The sequence below is a fragment of the Microtus oregoni genome, unplaced genomic scaffold (assembly GCF_018167655.1).
Source record: "Microtus oregoni isolate MIOR12 unplaced genomic scaffold, Mior012 000022F_ref0000154, whole genome shotgun sequence".
In the NCBI taxonomy this organism is placed as follows: domain Eukaryota; kingdom Metazoa; phylum Chordata; class Mammalia; order Rodentia; family Cricetidae; genus Microtus; species Microtus oregoni.
In genome coordinates, this window is record NW_024543081.1 from 11,525,831 (window position 1) to 11,543,484 (window position 17,654).

The following is a 17,654-nucleotide window of genomic DNA, read 5'->3' on the forward strand; positions in this document are numbered from 1 at the left end:
TTCTTCTTTTTTTTTTAAATATTTATTATGTATACAATATTCTGTCTGTATGCCTGAAGGCCAGAAGAGGGCGCCAGACCTCTTTATAGATGGTTGTGAGCCACCATGTGGTTGCTGGGAATTGAACTCAGAACCTTTGGAAGAGCAAGCAATGCTCTTAACCACTGAGCCATCTCTCCAGCCCTAACCCATTATTCTTATCTATGTTAGCCACATGGGTCAGTACCTTTTTCAGTGGGGCAGGCCACATCTTACTTCTTCCGTGTCTGGACAGGACTGGGGAGGAATGGGCTTCCTCCTTCCCAGAATTCTCCTTTTCCCATTGCCCTGCTTCTATTTCCTGTCTGGTTGTTCTGCCTATACTTCCTGCCTGGCCAATTAGCATTTATTTAAAACATAATTGACAGAATACAGAATTGTCCCCCACCATTTCCCCCTCTTTTTCTTTTTTTTTAAACAAAGGAAAATATCCATAGTCCATTTTTTTGGGAATGTGGGCATAATACTCCAGGATACTTCCTGCTGGTTGGAGGTGCTGATAATCTTATGGGGACCTAAAGAAAATTTATAATTATGATCAAGTCCTGACTGGAGTATCCTGTGAGTCTTGATTATCTCAGGCAGCAGTCTTTTTTTTTTTTTTTGGTTTTTCGAGACAGGGTTTCTCTGTGGTTTTGGAGCCTGTCCTGGAACTAGCTCTTGTAGAACAGGCTGGTCTCGAACTCACAGAGATCCGCCTGCCTCTACCTCCCAAGTGCTGGGATTAAAGGCGTGCGCCACCACCGCCCGGCTCAGGCAGCAGTCTTGAATCTGTTCTGGATGTAGAACTAAGACATCTGGGCCATCTGTTCCTACCGGAGATTTCTCAGGTGGTCTTCCTTGATCAAACCTGATTTTTCTTAATTCAGAATGAATCCACAGTCTCTCATTTCCTGTAGAAACAAAAGCAAAATCCCTTCTCCAATGTAACATACCTTTTGACTTCAATTTTGAAGTCAAGGTATTTCCAAAATACCTATCTTTTTCGGCAGGTCAGGTCTCATCTTGCTTCTGCCATGTCTGGATAGGACTGGAGAATGGTCTTCCTCTGTCTTTGTTTCTTGAGACAGGGTGTCTCTGTATAGCCCTGGCTGTTCTGGAACTCATGCTGTAGACCAGGTTGTATGTCCACCTGCCTATGCCTCCTAAGTGCTGGGATTAAAGGCATGTACCACTACTGCCTGGGTTTTTTTTTTTTTAATTGGGGCTAGAGAGTTAGGAGCACTTCTTGCTCTTGCAGAAGACCCAGGTTTGGTTCCCAGCACCTACATACATACATGCAGGCAAATCACTCATACACATGAAAAAAAGAAATCTTTTTTTTGGAGGGGTGGTTGTTTTGTTTTTCAAGACAAGGTTTCTCTGTGTAACATCTCTGGCTGTCCTGGAACTCACTTTGTAGACCAGGCTGGCCTCGAGCTCGCAGAGATCCTCCTGCCTCTGCCTCCCAAGTGCTGGGATTTAAGGTGTATACCATCATTGCCCCGATTTTTTAAAATTATTATTTATTTATTTATTTATATTGTGTGTATGTGTAGGTGCACACAATGATACAGTGGCATGTGTGTGTAGGTCAGAGGACAGTTTGCAAGTTAGGTTCTCTCCTTCTACCATGCGAATCCCAGAAATGGAACTCAGGTTGTCAGGCTTGGCAGCAAGGTACCTTTAGCCCAAGTCAGATCACCAGCTGCAATCTTAACTTTTGATCCTTTTGTGGCCTCCTGAGTGCTAAGATTACAGGTGTGTATCACATTTTAAACATTTATTTATTTGTATATGTATGTGTGTGTGTTTGTATGGTCACTCACATGCCATGGTGCACATGTAAGGTTAGAAGACAACTCGTGGGCGTTGGTTCTCTCCTTCTACTATGTTTGGAAGGTGACTGGACTGAGGTTGTGCAGTTAAGCTGTAAGTGCCTTAACCTGCTGGGCCATCTTGTTCACCTTACTTTTAATTTTTGTATAGAAACATGAATCAAAGCCCAAAACCTTTGAAAATTTATATATTTGTTTATTTATTTTCATTTCTGTGTAGATGTGTGTATCTGGGTGCTTGTGGGAGCAGAGGCCAGAGTTGGATCCACTGGAACTGTAGTTACAGGCAGCTGTGAGCTGCCCAATGTAGATGCTAGGAACTGAACTTGGCTGCTCTTCAAGAGCAGTGTATTAGTGTTATCTGGAGGAAACAGTTGATAGAACAAAATATATATGTGATTTATTAGGATGCAGGCTGTGATCTGGGTAGCTCAGGATTGGCTGTCTCATGACAGAAAGACCAAAGATCTGACAGTTGCTCAGTCCTGAGAGACTGGATGTCTCAGCAGTTCAATCTGATGCTGGAAGGATTCCTACAGAGCTGCTGGAATCCTGCCGGAAGAAGTAGGTTCTAATACTCACAGCAACAGGGTAGGTGAACTTGTCAGCACAAGTGAGAACAAGGAAACAAAAAGCCACCAGAAGATGTGGCCCAGATTTAGGGTGGGTCTTCCTACTTCAGAGGATTCAGTCAGTAAACCCGCTCCCAGGTGTGCCCAGCTGCTTGCATTTTAATTGATTCCAGATGTAGTTAAGAAGACAGCCAAGATTAGGCACCCCTCCAGACCCTATAAATTATACTTCAGCACTGTCATTTCTATCCCTGGCCCTTCTCCCCCACCTTGTTCCTTTTCATAATAAATTTAATTTCTTATTTAACTTTCCAGTGTTTCTTTCTGCACATGTACACTTATAAAATGGAGTTACTGTTTGTTTTGAACAGTTGCATGTTTCAGCCATCAGAGGCTGTCTAGTGAGCATAAAAGGAACCCTCCTCCTGCCAGTCTCCCTTTGCTTGGTACGCCTGAGGTGAGAATGAGGTGGGGCTGGCCTTTAGATTTGAGTTGTACTGTAATTGCAGCCAGGGGCTGACTTGGGCTGGGTTGATGCATTAACTGGTACTTGGCCTCAGACTTCTTCTTCTTTTTTTTTTTAAGATTTATTTATTTATTATGTATACAGTGTTCTGCCTGCATGTGAGAAACAAGGCACCAGATGTTATTACAGATGGTTGTGAGCTACCATGTGGGTGCTGGGAATTGAACTCAGGACCACTGGAAGAGCAGCCAGTGCTCTTAGCCTCTGAGCCATCTCTCCAGTCCCAGAATTTTTTTATTTCTAATACAAAACTGGCTTACCACAGAGGTAAAAGCCAACATGGTGGGTAGTATGCACCCTTAATCAGGAGGCCACAGAAGGAGGATCGGATCAAATGTTCAAGATTTCGGCTGGTAATCTGGCTTGGGATAAAGGCATTTGCTACCAAGCCTGGCAACCTGTCTGTGCAATGAGTTCCAAGACAGCCAGGGTTAAATAGAGAGACCCTATCCTGGGAAGCTTGTATTGCCTCCTTTGCCATGTAGATTCAGCAAGGGGCCCTCACCAGATGCTGCTGCAGACCCATCATGCTTCTTGTACTTTTAGCCCTCAGGGCTGCAGGTCAAGTAACGTCCATTCTTCACAGATGATCTGGTCCCAAGCATCCTGTTATGCAACAGAAGATAAATTAATGCACCATACTAGAGCCTGCAAACAATTCAGAGCTAAACGACAGACCTAGTAAGGCCTTAACTCTGGAAAATTGTCCTGTTGCTCAAGGTCCACACTGACACCCTTACTTTGTAATCAGGGGATTGCCTGGCAGCGTCACCAGTGATCAGCAGACTGCTGGGCCAGGGCAGCTAGGATGGCAGCAGTGGGGAGAAAGGATGGCTGAATATGTGCCTAGAGACATCTGGAGGGGCTGTGGACAGAGTTTGATTGTCCACATGTCCAGAGTTTCTGGACTTGGAGGTCGATGGTCTACATCTGTTTTTAATCAATGTCCTGACTCCATCCCTGTACTTCGCCCTTCATTTTTCACTGACCATATTTGTCCCAGTTCACTAGCAAGATTTTTTTTTTTTTCCCCAAGACAGGGTTTTTCCATGTAGCCCTGGCTGTCCTGGAACTCACTCTGTAGACTAGGCTGGCTTCAACTCAGAGATTCACCTGCCTCTGCTTCCCGAGTCCTGGGATTAAAGGTGCCACCACTGCCAGGCTAACAAGATGTTTATATGTGACAACAGCTATGTCTGTTTGGAGGCAAGCAGTGACCTCCACATGGAGGTCCCTTCCAAGAACTTGGTTAAGGACTTTGATGGGCTTCTGCTCTCTTTTTGGCTAGCAGGGCCTACTTAACTTCCAGGTTCAAAACCAATGTCAGAGGGGCTGCTAGAATTTACAGCTCATTAGTCAGGTCAGTGTCTTAGAACCACCCTTTCCTGAGGCATGGGTGTTTCCCAGCCAACTACACAGGCCCCTAGTTAAGGACTATCTGATGTTTTCGCAGAACCCACAAAGGTCTTCAGGTCCTTGGTGGGCCCTGCATCTGCCCCAGGAGCAAGCTGGGAGAGAGTACAGGAGCTGGTGCTATGTCAGTGCTTCTCAGTGCAGTGTCACAACCCAGAGCCAGAAACAGCCCCATGTTCCATCAGGGTCATCTTCCACTGCGTGACCACCAGATGCTCTGAACATCAGTTTCATTGGGAACTACAGATGTGAAAGAAATGAAAAGGAAGAAGGCAGAATAGTAAGTGCCCACTGATTATGATGGAAAAATCAGACTGCAAGCCAGGTGGTGGCGGTGCACACCTTTAATCCTAGCACTCAGGAGGCAGAGACAGGTGAATCTTGGAGTTAGAGGCCAGCCTGGTCTACAGAGTGAGTTCCAGGACAGGCTCCAAATCTACACAGAGAAACCCTGCCTTGAAAAACAAAAAGCAAAAAAATCAAGACTGCAGACTCAAAGAAAAATAGTCTCTTCAGTAGTTGGTCTTGTAGCCTATGGATCTGCATGGGGTGAGTGCTCACTTGGGTAGTGCTTCCTTGAGCCAAGTGAACATCAGAAGAGAACTAAAGGGAATTTCAAATTGGGTTCACTCAACCCCTTAGGTTTACTGCTCTCTCTTCAATTTCCTGGGTTTAAGGAATGTCCCATTGCAAGCTTATATATCTGCCCTCCAGCCCAAAGACAGGCTTGTGTTTTTAGGTTTGAGATAGGGTTTCTCTGTGTAGCCCTGACTGTCCTGGAACTTACTCTGTAGACCAGGCTGGCCTCTGCCTGCCTTTGCCTCTCAAGTGCTGAGATTAAGTCTTACTTTTCTCATTCCATCATTTATTAATTTGAGTACCTCCTGCATACCTGGCCAAAAGAACTTCTGTCTTCAGGGAATTCACAGGTCCAGGACCTTTGCTCCCAGGCCACTGTATCCAGTAGATTAAAGTTAACTGGCAAGCCAGGCACGGTGAAGTACACTTATGATCTCAGTGCTCGGGATGCAGAAGCAGGATCATCCATGCAGGTCTAGCCTGGTTTACAATAAGAATTCCAGCCAGGCATGGTGGTACATACCTTTAATCCTGGCACTTGGGGAGGCAGAGGCAGGCGGATCTCTTGAGTTTGAGGCCAGCCTGAACTAGAGTGAGTTCTAGGACATCCAGGGCTACAAAGAAAACCCCTGTCTCGAGGGGGAAAACGATTCCAGGCCAGCCAGGGCTTTATATTGAAACTGCCTGGTGAATATTTACATTAGACTGAACATACCTCAGGAGATTTGAAAAACACTTCCCAGATCAGAGAGATGCCCATCTTTAAAAGTTGAGGAAGCTGTTGGGTGTAGTAACACAGGCCTATAATTTCAGCATTGGGTAAAGCAGAGGCAGGGACAAATGTTCAAGGCTGGTGCATCCATTCCTACAAAAATAGGTGATGAAACTTTCTCATATAACCTTGGGTCTTCCTTGAGCCAGAGGATCAAAGTTGCAGTCTGGATCACATTGTAAAGCATGGCATGACCCCCTCACCTTCCTGGATGCACCCAAAATGGCCACAGAATCTAGAGTGGCACATGATGATAAAAGCAAGAGGCACAGGCAGTCCCACAGGAAGGGCTGTGAGCAGGCAGGCTGCACGAAAGCTGGCAAAGGGTGGCTCCTAGGACCACTTGTACAGGGCACAGCTTGTCCTTGCTAACAAGGTGCTGCTGAGCTGGGTCAGCTGGGCCTCCATGTGTACACAGAGACACTGCCCCTCACCCCTTGGAATGTTTACCCCAGGCACAGCCAGCTGGGGCCAGCTCTGCCCAGCAGTCCTGGGCAGCCCTGGCCCCCTGAGTAGATGCAGTAGGGAGGAACAGGAGCGACACCTGGGGGACAAGAGTCAAAGTGCACACGTATGTTTTCTAGAACAAAGGCTAAAAAGAAGCAAGTTTCTCTCTCATTTTATTTTAAGGACAAAAATTGTTATTAAAACATCTACATTATTATCAAGATACTATACCTTATGATATTTAATATTAAAGTGTGGTATTCTTAAATTTTAATACAGACATTTTAAAAGGACCATTAGATTGATTACTGCCCAGCTGATAAATGCAGCATCCCCTTCCACTGGCCCATCCCATGTCTACTGTCCATCTCATTCTTGCCTCATTCAACCCTAGCTTTCCAGCTAGAAGCGATTAACTGCATTCATCATTTAAAATGTTTTGCTGTCTCCCACCCCAGGTCATCCATGTCTCTTTCCTCTTCCTTGCAAGGGATCGGGTCTAGAATGTAAGGGAGTCCAGATCTTAGATGGACCCCTGGACAGATGAACAACAGGAAAAGTCTGAACTCACCCTTCTCTGGTGGGAAACAGACGCTACCCATGTCCTGTTCCTGGCACACTGGTACTCCCCTCTAGACATGGATGTGTGGGAAACAAAACTAGCAGCCAGAGCAGAGCCCAGGTGTGGGCCATCCTGCCCTTTCTGCCCAAATCATCTCTGAGCCATGGGTCCAGTCCCACTCCCCTAAACAGCTAGATGACCTCATCAGTACCTCAAAACTCACAAGGATGCCTGCATTTTTTCCAAATTCTTTATCTTTAGCCCTCATTAGAAGAGATCCCTTGGATACCACACACATATATAATATTATATAGAGCGATATATTTAATACCTGTGTATATATGCATCACAGGGGCGACATATATACACACTGAAAACAGGGCTGGTGACGACAGACTGCGACAGCACAGGTCAGGAGGACAAGTATCATCAACATTCATGGCCACAGCCCCCACCCTGGATGTGGTCTCACCTCATATCCAGCCACACAGCACCCAAACTCTGCCATGCTGGCCAGCTGAGGGTAGGGAAAGGGGGCAGGGGAGAGGAAAAGGTACATGCCATGGTTATTGGGATAAGGTTGGGCAGTGGCAGCATGAGGAACGGGTCCCTTATGCCCAGGGGCCTATCATTATGCCATCAAGGACTAGCAACCCTGGCTGCAGGAAAAAGAGTGTCTGTTCCATCTCACTCCTAGCTAGCCTTAGTTTCTGGTTCCTTCTGGGGTGCCCCACTTCTTATGCCAATGATGTGGAACATCCTGGAATGTCTTGGGGAGCCAGGGGATGCTGGTCTACTCATAGGTCATGGGATGAAGGGGTGTACACACTTCAGATGATGGAAGAGACCTTGGTAGGTGGAGGCATGGGCCGGGGTTCAGTTAGGGTCCTAGGCAGCTAGCAGGGTTAGGCATAGAGTGGGGCTTGGATAGATAGGTGTAATAGTATATTTGGGTCTTTTGGAGAAACATTTGGGTCTTTATAGTAGGTCCCCAGGAAAGAGGTCGCATAGTGGCCTATAGATCCCAGGTCACCTCCCTGCTCTCATTATTACCTGGACTCTCCCCATGTCTTGTACCTTGTGCAGAACACGAGCTCATGGTGCCTGTATTCTACCATCTCTCTGTGAAAGCTCTTGGAAATAGAACCTCTGGTGCTTACCCCAACAGTATCTCCCCACAGGGTTCTAACAAAACCAATTCTTGTCTCAGCAGCCCTTCCCTGGTTCCCAGGAATGCCGTATGGGGTTGAGGAGCCCAGCAGCTCCAGTTGCTAATGGATGGGGTCTTTTGACCAATGTTTACATCCCAGATCTGTACCAAATTGAGGGCTAGAGACCCTGGGCAAATCACTCCTCCTGCTAGACCTCAGTTTTCCTTTCTGCAAAACAGAGTTGGGGCTGCGTCTTCAATAGTGGCTCACAAGATGGCTGGGTATGGGATGGTTGTTAGGAGCACCTAGATGCCTTGGTCTAGCTCCAGAGATCATCTGCCTTCGCCCTTGCCCCTGTCACAGAGCAGGAAACTGAGGCCCCAGGTGACCAGTACAGTGTCTCCAGCTCCACTCACAACTACATTTTAAGCTAATCAGGGCCTCCTTCCCTCTGCTGTGTCCTGATCTTCCCCCAGGGAAAGGGAGGAGAAGGTAGAAAGGTAAAAGGACCCTCCTGCTGCAGATTCAAGTGGGGACCCCAGGCTCACCAGCCCTTCAGGAGCAGACAGAATTAAAGCTGTAGGCTGAAGCTGGAGAGGTCAGCCAGGCTCCTCCCTCTCCAACCAGGAGAGCTAGACTTGGGGAGGGGCTGCCCATTTTGACAGGACAAGGACCCTGGGACCACTTGGGGCTGCAGTACATGACCTGGGTATACACACCTGGGGTGTTGGGGGTGGAAAGGATGGACAGGGACCCAGGGGACTGGAGACTGCCAGATTGGGTAGTCCCCTGCCCCCAACTAACCTGCCCTCCCTGGCCATTCTGTAAGGCTTTCTGTCCCCAACCCACCCCCGACCCCAGGACTTTGTCCACAGCTGGGATCTGGGCCTACTCCCCAGTGGTGGTGGTGGCAGCAGTAGCAGTTGCAGCAATGGGGGCTTCTGGGGTGGCAGCAGTGGTGTCCCCATCCTCTTGCAGCAGGAAGTTATATTTGCCGAAGTCATCATCCCGTGGACACAGAAGCATGTCCTTGCGGGCCTTGGCCAGCTTTTGCTTCAGCACCTCGCGCCGGTCTAGCCACTCATTGAGTTCCTCTTGTCCATGAGCACAGCGACACTTGTCCCCATCTGGGCAGGCCTTGCCCTTCTGGAGCCTGTGGGTGGTAGAAGGCTCACTGCCTGAGCTCTATGCCTTCCAACCTGGGGCTAACTCAACCTTTCTAAGATGTGCCTCTCCCCAGACAGCTCAGGTACTAGCTCAGGGAACCCCTGACACAGTAGCACTCTCTAGGACCTGATCCATGCTGTAAAGGAGAGGTAGATAGGATTGAACCCACCCCTCCATCCTGACCACTCCCAGTACTGCACTGTATTCACAGCCAAGATAAACCAAGTCAAGGGGATGGGGCTTGTCACAACATCCCTGTCCTCAGGCCCACCTTCTACCTGCCCCTCTGTGCTGCCCCATCATGCTGCCATCGGCACCTGTCACAGAGTCGGAACTCGCCCATAGGGAAGCGGTAGGCCCAGCCACTGGCATCACTGTCGGAGGTGAAGACCTTCTCCTTGTGCTTCTCGGACTGGATATGCTGTTGCCACTGCTTCTTGCTGTTGCTGTTCTTGCCACAGAGCCAGCAGTGGTAGCCCATCTGGGAGCAGAGTTTTATGGGTGCCAACTTCCACACCTCCACCCCACAGAGCCCCTCCAGGCTGCCCTCCCAACTGGCCCTGGCCCAACATGTGGGCAGGGCTTACCATGATGTCAGCATAGTCTGTGGGCATCTGGATCTGCTTCTCCCCTTCCCGAGAGCTGATGGGTGTCCCTTCTCCTGGCTTCCCTGGGTTGTGTTTCTTCAGCCACATGTCATAGGTCTGTTGCATATCTAGGACTAGGCAGGGGACAGTGTGTCTGGTGAGGGGGCTTCCCCATACACTCTGCCCATGATCCCTGCTGGAATTGGCACAAACATCTTAGGCCCTGCTGCTATGCTAATCACTCACAGGAAGCCCCTAGTCGATAGGACCTGCTGGATCTGGGGAAGGCCCCAGCAGGATTCAGGAGGTATTAGCAATGAAGTGATGCAGGACAAGTCTACCACTTACTCTTGTTCTCCTTCATGAAGGTCCACATGTCCCTCTCCTCAGGGCTGTGTGCAAAGGAGCAGTTCCCCACATACTGGCACTTGCGGCCATTCTGAGCGTGGATGCAGAGCTGTGGGTGGACAAAGGAAAGCCTGCTGAGTCCCACAAGGCTGTGTCATTGTGTTGGCCAGTTAGAAGCCTTCCAAGGCCTACAACCTCTTGCCCACCCCAAAAGTGCTCACATCGTATTGCTGTGGAAAGTTTCGAATGGATGGCAATGGCCTCACCGACACCCATTTCCTCTTGGCTTTGGACATCACCAGAAGGACCCTCCTCTCCTTGGTCCAGCTGTAGATCAAAGATGGGACTCATTGGGGAGAATCAGAGAGAAACCCTCAAAGTTATTAGACCATCTTTCCTCTCTCAGAGCCCTGGTCTCCCAAGTCTTGGCCTCCTTCCTCATGGTACTCTGGCAGTGCCCCGTCTTGCCCCGTATCTCACCAATGCCGGGCCTTGGCACTGCAGTACTTGAGGTCCTTGTCTGGCTCCACCACCTGCCCGTTCCTCCAGCACTGACCACACACAAACTTCATCTGCAAGTCAAAGGTGCTGGGCCCATGTGTCCTTGGGGCACCCTATTGGAAGATGAGGGAGTAGGTTGGTGAAGCTATAGCCACCAGGCCTTAGGCCTCTGGAAATCCTGGGACCACTAAGTCTTAAATGGGCTAGCATACTGTCCGGTTCTGCTGGCAGACAGTGCCCTCTGATGTGGTAGGGACCCCGAGCCGGGGAGTCTTTCTGCCATCTCCAACTGGGCCTCACTTAGCTTGACTTTCATGGAGGCCTGGCTTATGCAACCACTGAATAGAATAACTCTTCCTTTGAGTGATTTATTTTCAATTTATTTATTTATTTTTAGACAGGGTCTCACTATATCACTGGCTATTCTGGAACTTGTGGAGACCAAGCTGGGATTGAACTCACAGAGACCGATCAGTCTGTTTCCTAGTGTTGGGATTCAAGGCACGTGATATCATCCTAGCCTTTTTTCCCTGAAACTTATTCTGTAGCCCAGGATGGCCTCAAACTCACAGAAATCAGCCTGCCTCTGCCTCCTGAGTGCTGGGATTAAAAGTATGTGCCACCTTGCCTGGATCCCAGCCTATTTTCAAATTAAGCACATACATGTGGGTTTGTGTACGTGTGTGTGGGTGCCCTTGGAGGTCAGAGGCATTGGTTAGATACCCCTGGAGCTAAAATTACAGGCAATGGAAGCTGCTGACATGGATGCTAGGAACCAAACTTAAGTCCTTTGCAAGAGCAGTATGTGCTCTTAGTCATTATAGCTCTTTAACCTGTGGTCACAAAGCTATAATCATCTCAGAAGAAGGACCATCAACTGAGAAAATGTCTCCATAAGATTGGGCTGTAGGCAAGCCTGTAGGGTGTTTTCTTAATTAGTGATTGATGAGGGAGGGCCCAGCCCATTGTGGGTGGTGCCATCTCTGGGTTGGTGGTCCTGGGTTCTATTAGAAAGCAGACTGAGCAAGCCACGAGGAGTGGTAGTCCTCTGTGGCCTCTGCATCAGTCTTGCCTCCAGGTTCCTGTCCTTCTTGGCTTTCTGCCTTGGCTTTTCCCAGTGAACTGTGACTCAGGATACCTAAGTCAAATAAACCCTTTCCTCTCCAAGTTGCTTTTGGTTGTGGTGTTTCATCATAGCAATAAGAGAGAGAGGGGGAGGTAGAGAGAGAGAGTCAGTTTTAAAATTAATGCTGTTGAGTTGCTCACTCGAGTTTCGTTTTTCAAAGTTGTGTGTGTGCGGACATGCGCGTGCACACTTGGGAGTTTATGTACTTCATGTGCATGCAACGCAGGTGAACTGCTGTTACGGGCAACTGTGAGCTTCTAATGTAGGCATTGGGAACCAAACCTGGGTCTTCTGCAAAAGTTGTTGTTGTTTATTAATGCAGGGTTTCCCTGTGTGTTGTCTGTCCTGTAACTCACTCTGTAAACCACGCTGGCCTTGAGCAGAGACCCGCCTGCCTCTGCTGGGATTAAAGGCACGTGCTACTACGCCTGGTGCAGCGAGCACGCTAAACGGCTAGTCATCTGAGTCTCCAACTTTCAATTGAGATGATTATTTTTTTTTAAAGATTTAGTTATTTATTATGTATACAGTGTTCTGTCTGTCTGTGTGCTTGCTGGCCAGAAGAGGGCACCAGATCTCATTACAGATGGTTGTGAGCCATCATGTGGTTGCTGGGATTGAACTCAGGACCTCTGGAAGAGCAGTCAGTGCTCTTAACCTCTGAGCCATCTCTCCAGCCCCCGAGATTCTTTTTTAAATGATTGAATAACTCTTGGTGTGGGTTAGCACTGAATCTCCATCAATTCTGACATGGTTCTAAACACACTCCTGCTGTTCTGTACTACATACTTATGCACCGTGATGTTCTCAGCATTAACAACTATAAAACAAAACACTGATCAATTCCAGGATGTGCTTGCTGTCTTTATACATTCTGTAGTTTCAACTCTTCATTCAGCCTCTGCGTAGTTCTTTATGTAAAATTAAACAAGCACATTCATTAATGTTTTCTTTCAACTTAATAAACAATTAAATTATATGTATACCAAAAAATAATTTTAAAAGAAATTTCTTTTCTTTTTTTTTGGGGGGGGGGGTTTTCAAGACAGGGTTTCTCTGTGGTTTTGGAGCCTATCCTGGAACTCACTCTGCAGACCAGGCTGGTCTCGAACTCACAGAGATCCGCCTGCCTCTGCCTCCCGAGTGCTGGGATTAAAGGCGTGCGCCACCACCGCCCGGCTAAAAGAAATTTCTTTATGGCCTATCATTAGTAAATGTTTAATTTATAGCCAGGTATGGTATCTTATGCTGGTAATCCCATCACTTAGGAAGCTAAGGCAGGGGGGACTACTACAAATTAAGATTTCTAAAAATTAACAGACTTTGCATAGGTTACAAAGTCAGTCCCAGAAAAACAAACAATCAACAAAGTTAGTCCCAGGAAATACTGGACTACATAATGAGAATCTCAAAACAACAAAAATTTTGATTTATATACCCATTTTTATACACACATATCTGTGTTGCACAAAAACTACTCAGATGAAAACAAATGAAGGAGAAAATGTAGCAGGCCCTGTCCTTGGACACAGCATGCTGTGTCACGTGCTAGTCTCTACCTGGAATGCCCTTCCTCGATTTTTCATGCAACTTATTCTAAAAAATGTCTTTCAAAATTCAGCTCAGGTGCTGGAGAGATGTCTCAGTACATAATAGTGCTTTCCACATAAGCATGAAGACCACAGTCTGGTTCCCAGCACCTCAGTAGAATCCAGGTGAGGTTCTGTACATGCCTGGAACCCCAGCACTGGGTGGTGTGGAGACAGGACATAGCCAAGCAGTGCAAGCCCTAGGGTCAGCAAGAGATGTCACCTAAAGGAAAAGGCAGAACATAGAGGATACCTGGTACCGCCTCTGGCCTGCACACACTGGTCTCAGCTCAGGCTGCAGGGGGTGCTCCTAGAGCTCTCCTATGGCAAGGCTGCCACTCTCAGGGGCTAAACTACCTGTCTGACCAACCAGTTTTAAGTGCCCGGTATGTAGGGAGGAGGAATTCAGAGATGGGAAGTTGACCTTAGGCGGGAGGACAAACAGCCTTGGATTTAGGACCCTTCTTCCCCAGGGCGATGTCCAGCTAGTCTGAGGCTCCTTTCCCACCATTCTTCCAGACCTTTTGTCCCTGCCTTTACTCTGTAGGCAAGAACTGCTTTTCTGTGCCCAGGACACAGTGGGGAGTAAGAGGCGGCCTTGGCTAACTTGTTCTAGCTGTCTTCTGCCCTTTCTGTTCCTAGAGACTCCCTCTCCCATCCTACCTGCCCAGGGGCTCCGGTGTAGGACTGCCTGTCTGGGCAGCCCTTGGTTTCTTCAGGCTAGCAGGTGCATTTGTCCCCGACCAGTTCCCTCAGAATAGTGACCCGCACTGCCCAGCACTGGGATCTCTCACACCTGACTGAGCAGAGGCAGCTCAGAGCAGTTCCTTACCCTTCTCTGCTAAGAGCTTTTGTGCTTCTTCAAGGGACAACATGGTAAGTCAGAGGCACTGGGCCCAAGCAGTATCTGCCCTGGTGGCCTCTGGTTTCACAGGCCTACTACCTTTACTCTCTAAGATGTAAGCAGGCAAGAGCCTCGTGCCTGGGCCAGTTCCTGAGCTAGGCCTGGGTGGTGTCCTGGTGGGCAGAGAGGAATCTTGGCAGTGGGGGAGGGGTAAAGCACCATCAGCCAGAAACCACCCTTGGCCCTGGGTGGTTCTGGAAGGACTGACCACCGGTTAGGAAGAGAGGAGAGTACGTGCAAGGATGGAGGGGGGCAGGACTCTGTGCTCTCTTTAGAAGACTACCCAAAAGGACCCACCTGAGCCCACCACAGTGTCCCTGCTGGATTCTTGGCCAGGAGCAAAAATAAGGGGGAAGCAGAGAAGAGAAAGAAAATTGGGCAGCCGAGTATAGCACTGCATGTCTGTAATCTCCACATTTGAGAGGCTGAGGCAGTTGGGTACTGAGTTCAGGGTCAGCTCAGACTGTAGCAAGATTCATCTCAAAGAAATAAGAATAAGAGACAGAGGCAAAGAGAGAGAGATGGGAGGATAGGAAGCAGAATGGCAGGGTCACAAGGAGAATGAGCAGCTGGGGGAGGGAAGCCTGTGAGCTGGAGGGAGTGGAGGGGAAGGGAGGAGGGGAGAAGGGTATGCTAGCAGGGACTTTGAAATGTGTGATACTGGAGGAGCCTGGAGGTCAGCACATGCTTTGACATGCTGATAGGTGCCACAGGTAGCCATGTGTCTCTTCGGTCAGAGGTAAGGGAATGACTCCTATTGGTAGAGTGGGGAACCAGTTTCATAAGTTCCTGAAGACTGCTGGCTTTTTTGTTTGTTTGTTTTGTTGCTGTTGTTCTGTTTTTTGTTTTTTTTCCAGATATGGTTTCTTTGTGTAGCCCTGGTTGTCCTGGAACTTGCTCTATTGCTCTATATTGACCAGGCTGGCCTTGAACTTAGAGATCCACCTGCCTTTGCCTCCCTAGTACTGTGATTAAAAGCGTGCACCTCCACTGCCCAGCCGAATGCTGGCTCTTGGGGGGGCGGGGGACTAGAGAGGGGCAGTAGTGGTGCATGCCCTTAATCCCAGCACTGGGGAGGCAGAGGCAGGTGGATCTCTGTGAGTTTGAGGCCAGCCTGGTCTATAAGTGCTAGTTCCAGGACAGGTTCCAAAACTAGAGAAACCCTGTCTCGAAAAACCACACACACACACACACACACACACACACACACACACACAGAGACAGACAGACAGACAGACAGACAGACAGAGACAGAGAGACAGAGAGAAAATGAGAAATCTAGAAAGGTCTGGCCTAGGAGTCAAGATCAGCCCTCATGACTCTGAGTCACAGGGCCATCTCTCAACAGGCTGAAGCTGGGGACAGTTCCTGTGAGCCTCACCCCTGCGGGAGCTGGTGGGCTTTACAATGAAGACTCTAAGGGGAACTGGATGGTGGGAGTGATAGAGACGGGAAGAAACCGGGCACACATTCAGTACTATGTCAGGGGCTCACATAGTCAGCCCACAGTGGAGACCAGGAGAGAAGCGACAACACAATCCGTGGGCACCACTTGAAGCTTACAGAGACATTCACTTGGACTCAAGGCATCTCCCCGAGGCTTTTCTGAGGGGTAGGATGGCAGGTTATAGTCTCATATAGCCCAAGCTAGCCTCAAACTCACTAAGTAGCTGAGGCTGACCTTCAGTACCTAATTCTGCCTCACCTTCCAAGTGCTGGGATGACAGGCACACCTTACTGATCCAGAACGTTCTTACTAATTGCAGTAGAGAAAAATAACTTTACATTAGGGAACCGCAATCAAGCCATCACCGTTACCACCACCAATGGGACAGCTAGAGAAGACATGCCTCCTGATGTGTAAGCTGAGGCCATGGCTTTGCCTGTGCAGCAGGAGGAAACAGGCGCTCCACCACACAGGGAAGGAGTAAAACCAGAGGCTTCGAAAATGTCAGTCAGGAAGACAAAGACCCATGAAGGAACGTTTGAAATTAAAGTGGGTGAAAAAGACATGCCAACGGAACAGTGTGTCACTTAGAATTTAGGGGACAGAATCTGAATAGTAGTGTTCCATCTATTAATTTTCTGGTGTTCCATGGGTACTATGGTTATATAAAAGTAGCCTCATTACAAAATTTTCTTAAGTTATTATTTTATGTGTATGGGTATTTTGCTTGTATGTGTGTCTGCACCATTTGTGTGTAGTGCCTACAGAGGCCAGGAGAGGGCATCAGATTCCCTGGGACTAGAGTTAAGAGATGTGAGCCAATGTGGGTTCTGGGAATCAAATGTGGGTTTCCTGAAAGAGCAGCAAGTTCTCTTAACTGCTGAGCCATCACTCTAGCCCCAGAATACCCTTTTTTTTTTTTAAAAAAAAAATATTTATTTATTTATTATGTATACAATATTCTGCCTGTGTGTATGCCTGCAGACCAGAAGATGGCACCAGACCCCATTATAGATGGTTGTGAGCCACCATGTGGTTGCTGGGAATTGAACTCAGGACCTTTGAAAGAGCAGACAATGCTCTTAACCTCTGAGCCATCTCTCCAGCCCCTCAGAATACCCTTTTAAAAGTGGTCAGAGGTAAGAGGATAACTATCTGCACTTACTCCCAGATGGTTCAAAACGGAAACCCCCCAAAAATAGTGTGCACATTTATGTATATAAATGTATATATGTATGTGAAAATACATACTTGCACACAGGAAGCCTCTCTCTCTCTCTCTCTCTCTCTCTCTCTCTCTCTCTCTCACACACACACACACATATACACACACACTCAGATAACAAAGCAAATAGTGAAATGTGAACTCTAGGGATACAGGAAGAGTGCAACTCAGGATCAGGTCACAGTAGAAGGAAATGCACAGCTTCTGTGATGCCCACCCTTCCGCCCCCGCCACTCCCAGGGCCTTACCAAGCTGCTGCTGGCCTTCCCTGCATGGGCTTCCATCTGTTGCCAGTATTTCTTGGATTCCTGAACGATGTCTTCGTGGGTCATGCCTGTGGAGGGTGGAAGAAAACATGGGCCTTGGCAAAGGATGAGACACAGCACACTTGGGATGCTGGGATGAGGTTCAAGCAGGAGTCCCACCCAGCCAGTCCCAGCCACAAAAAACTCAGGATTGCAGGAAAAAACTCATCTTTTCTGGACCTGTTTGTTCTGTATCATAGGAAGAAAGCTTCCTGACTCCCAAGCCAGCATCCCGTTCGTAGATCCAGCTGCTCGGCTCTTCCCAAAGTCCTTTCTCACTGGGGGGCTCAGGCAGAATCCTGCTTGGCAGCCTCAAGGCCACTGTCTTTGGGGCTCACCAAGGTACATGGCTCTTCACTGCCAGTCCCAAAGGGCAATGTCCCAGCATGATGGCCCCAAAGTACCAATCCGCTCCTACTGTCCTGAATCTTGCCCTCCCTGCAGCTCCTTGGCTCCTAGTGCCTTCCTACAATCGGCTGTCTAATCATTTTGTGGCTGTGGCTCTGCTGCAGCCACTCTGTTCACTGCTTATCCAGGTCACATACCACAGTTGATGTCAGATTTTTGCTGGTAACCC

The 17,654-nt window shown here is 48.3% G+C and overlaps 1 protein-coding gene across 2 annotated transcripts in view; it reads right to left on the reverse strand.

The window, feature by feature from the left end:
* Positions 1-6,320: 6,320 nt before the first annotated feature.
* Zc3h7b (zinc finger CCCH-type containing 7B) overlaps positions 6,321-17,654 on the reverse strand; it is a 54,884-nt gene continuing 43,550 nt past the window's right edge. For both annotated transcript variants that reach the window (XM_041672456.1, XM_041672455.1), the window contains exons 17-23: positions 17,021-17,106; positions 10,461-10,594; positions 10,202-10,307; positions 9,981-10,089; positions 9,633-9,766; positions 9,363-9,526; positions 6,321-9,031 (exon numbers count right to left, since the gene is read on the reverse strand). In XM_041672456.1, the coding sequence (XP_041528390.1) occupies positions 8,767-9,031; positions 9,363-9,526; positions 9,633-9,766; positions 9,981-10,089; positions 10,202-10,307; positions 10,461-10,594; positions 17,021-17,106 (998 nt within the window). In that variant the 3' untranslated portion in view covers positions 6,321-8,766. The remainder of the gene's footprint in view (positions 9,032-9,362; positions 9,527-9,632; positions 9,767-9,980; positions 10,090-10,201; positions 10,308-10,460; positions 10,595-17,020; positions 17,107-17,654) is intronic.